The sequence below is a fragment of the Zingiber officinale genome, chromosome 1A, assembly GCF_018446385.1.
Source record: "Zingiber officinale cultivar Zhangliang chromosome 1A, Zo_v1.1, whole genome shotgun sequence".
Taxonomy (NCBI): Eukaryota; Viridiplantae; Streptophyta; class Magnoliopsida; order Zingiberales; family Zingiberaceae; genus Zingiber; species Zingiber officinale.
This window is the reverse complement of record NC_055987.1, coordinates 194,061,719-194,063,719: the sequence shown is the minus strand read 5'-3', so window position 1 is coordinate 194,063,719 and position 2,001 is coordinate 194,061,719. Positions and strand designations below refer to the sequence as shown.

General features: G+C 36.7%; 1 protein-coding gene across 1 annotated transcript; it reads right to left on the bottom strand.

Moving 5' to 3' along the window:
* Positions 1 to 513: 513 nt before the first annotated feature.
* Positions 514 to 1,643, bottom strand: LOC122009170 (general transcription factor IIF subunit 2-like). The gene is made up of 5 exons (XM_042565205.1): positions 1,520 to 1,643; positions 1,241 to 1,374; positions 1,073 to 1,150; positions 807 to 956; positions 514 to 627 (listed from the first exon to the last, which is right to left on the bottom strand). Exons 1-5 carry the CDS (start codon positions 1,641 to 1,643, stop codon positions 514 to 516), a joined length of 600 nt encoding a protein of 199 aa, XP_042421139.1.
* Positions 1,644 to 2,001: the final 358 nt, after the last annotated feature.

Here is a 2,001-nt window from a genome sequence, read left to right as displayed (position 1 = left end):
ATTGAAAGGTTTAACCATGGGTGATGCCCTTAGTATAATAAGAAAAGATAAAGCGCCAATGTTTTTTTGGTAATTCAATTCGGTTATATTAATCACAGAAATAATAGGTCCGATTCCATAAAAATTTGTCGGCCACAAAGTAAACTAAAAAAAAATACAAATATCTCCTCATACTTAAGATTACAATCCTCATTACTCATTAAGTTTTGGTATGATCGAAGTAAGTAATATTAAATTTCGATATCAAAATGTACAATTCAATTCCACACATGAACTAATGCATAGAGATACACAACCACCACCATCAAAAGAATGATGATGTTGAGACGGTCCACTTTTGTTCGATGGTCTTGTTAATCTTCTAGAGCAAATGCAGTATACCAAGTACACTCTGTGCCTGTGATGACAGTAAAGATAGTCATACACCGACCAAATTGGGGTGACCTCGACACGAGAGGGAAACAATCAAACGCAAAGAACACGAAGAGCATAACTTTTACCTGGGGCATTCATTCATTGTTGATTCCCCCCAAAAATCTTGTATTCTCCTTTGAGCTCATGGGTTCCTTGGTTTGATCCTCTCTTGTTGTACACGCAAATCTCGCGCAACATCTCTTTCAAAAATTGCTGCTCAAAAATAAAATAAAAATAATTAAACCTGAGAAAAACAAATCACCGACAACAGTAAAATTCAGGCTATCTAGTTAGCATACTAAATAACTTTGAGCGAGGTATAAGGCAAGCGATAGACATTAGCTATCGATTCATTTGTAGGTCTAGGTACAGTTTGAAGTAGTAGTTAGTACCTGAGGTTGGTCAGTCTCTAGGACCAGTTGCTTCAGCCTCCAATTGGGTTGCCTTTCGAAGAGTCTAAAGAGAATGTTCAACATTTCTCCTTTGTCCATTCGTACTCGTTTGGCATCCTGCCGTTTAGACTGCGTTAATTTTCTCTTCTCCTGTCAAAACAAGAGTTTTGAAGATAAAAACTAGAGGATCTAACAATTGCAGTGCAAATGTGTGGCAATGCAATAAAGGAATAACGATCGACGTATTATACAAAAGAAAATGCTACCTTCGAACTAGATGGAAGTTGGCCAACAACTATGCCGGGCATTGGCCTCATGAACATGCCATGATCATTCTCGAGAACCTAAAATTGTGTAAGGAAAAATTAAAACAAACAAACAAACAAGGGTTTAGCTTTTCAACAAAAAACAAAGGAATAATAGAATGAGTCGACAAACAAGGGTTTAGCTTTTCTGGTCTTAACCGCAGCCTCGTTCGTTCTGTCGCGGCATAAATTACTATAAGCCCTTAAATTTTGAGGTTCCATGTCAAAGTTACACTCAACCTTCCCCTCCACCGAGATCTTTCCTGCATTAGGAATTACTTTTGTGATCAGACTTAAACCCCGTTGAAAAGCAAGCAATGATTTTATATGGGACAATAATAAATATTATGAGTTAGGGTTTAGATTTAAGGTCTGCTCGAAAAGAAATGAAAGTAAATGCTTAATTACCTTGGTTAGATTTGGAAAAAACACACATTGGTGCAACATCTTTCGACATGTTCAACTTGTAACTCCTGGGTGTATTAGGATTAGTTTGAATCATTTCCAGTGTAAACTGCGAATCAAGAAACATAATGTTATTAATTAAACAACTTAAAAATATAATTGAATCGAAACATGTTAATTGATTTCAAATTTCTTTGATAAACTAATTCTGAATCCTAATTTCAAACGGTGAGCTAACCAATTGCACTAAGATGAAAAATAAAAAATAAAAAGAAGGGATATATAAAGAGAAAAATTGTATTTACTTGTTCAGAGGAGGGATCGTCAGGGTGGAGAAGATCAACAGTATGGACAATTTTGGCAATGACCAGACTAGTTGCGGAGGAGTTAGAGGCGACCGATTGAAACGCCCTCGAGATGGCCGACGGGCACTTCAATAGTCACACCGGTAGTTCCGCTCTAGTTGTATCTAGAAAAGTTCTATC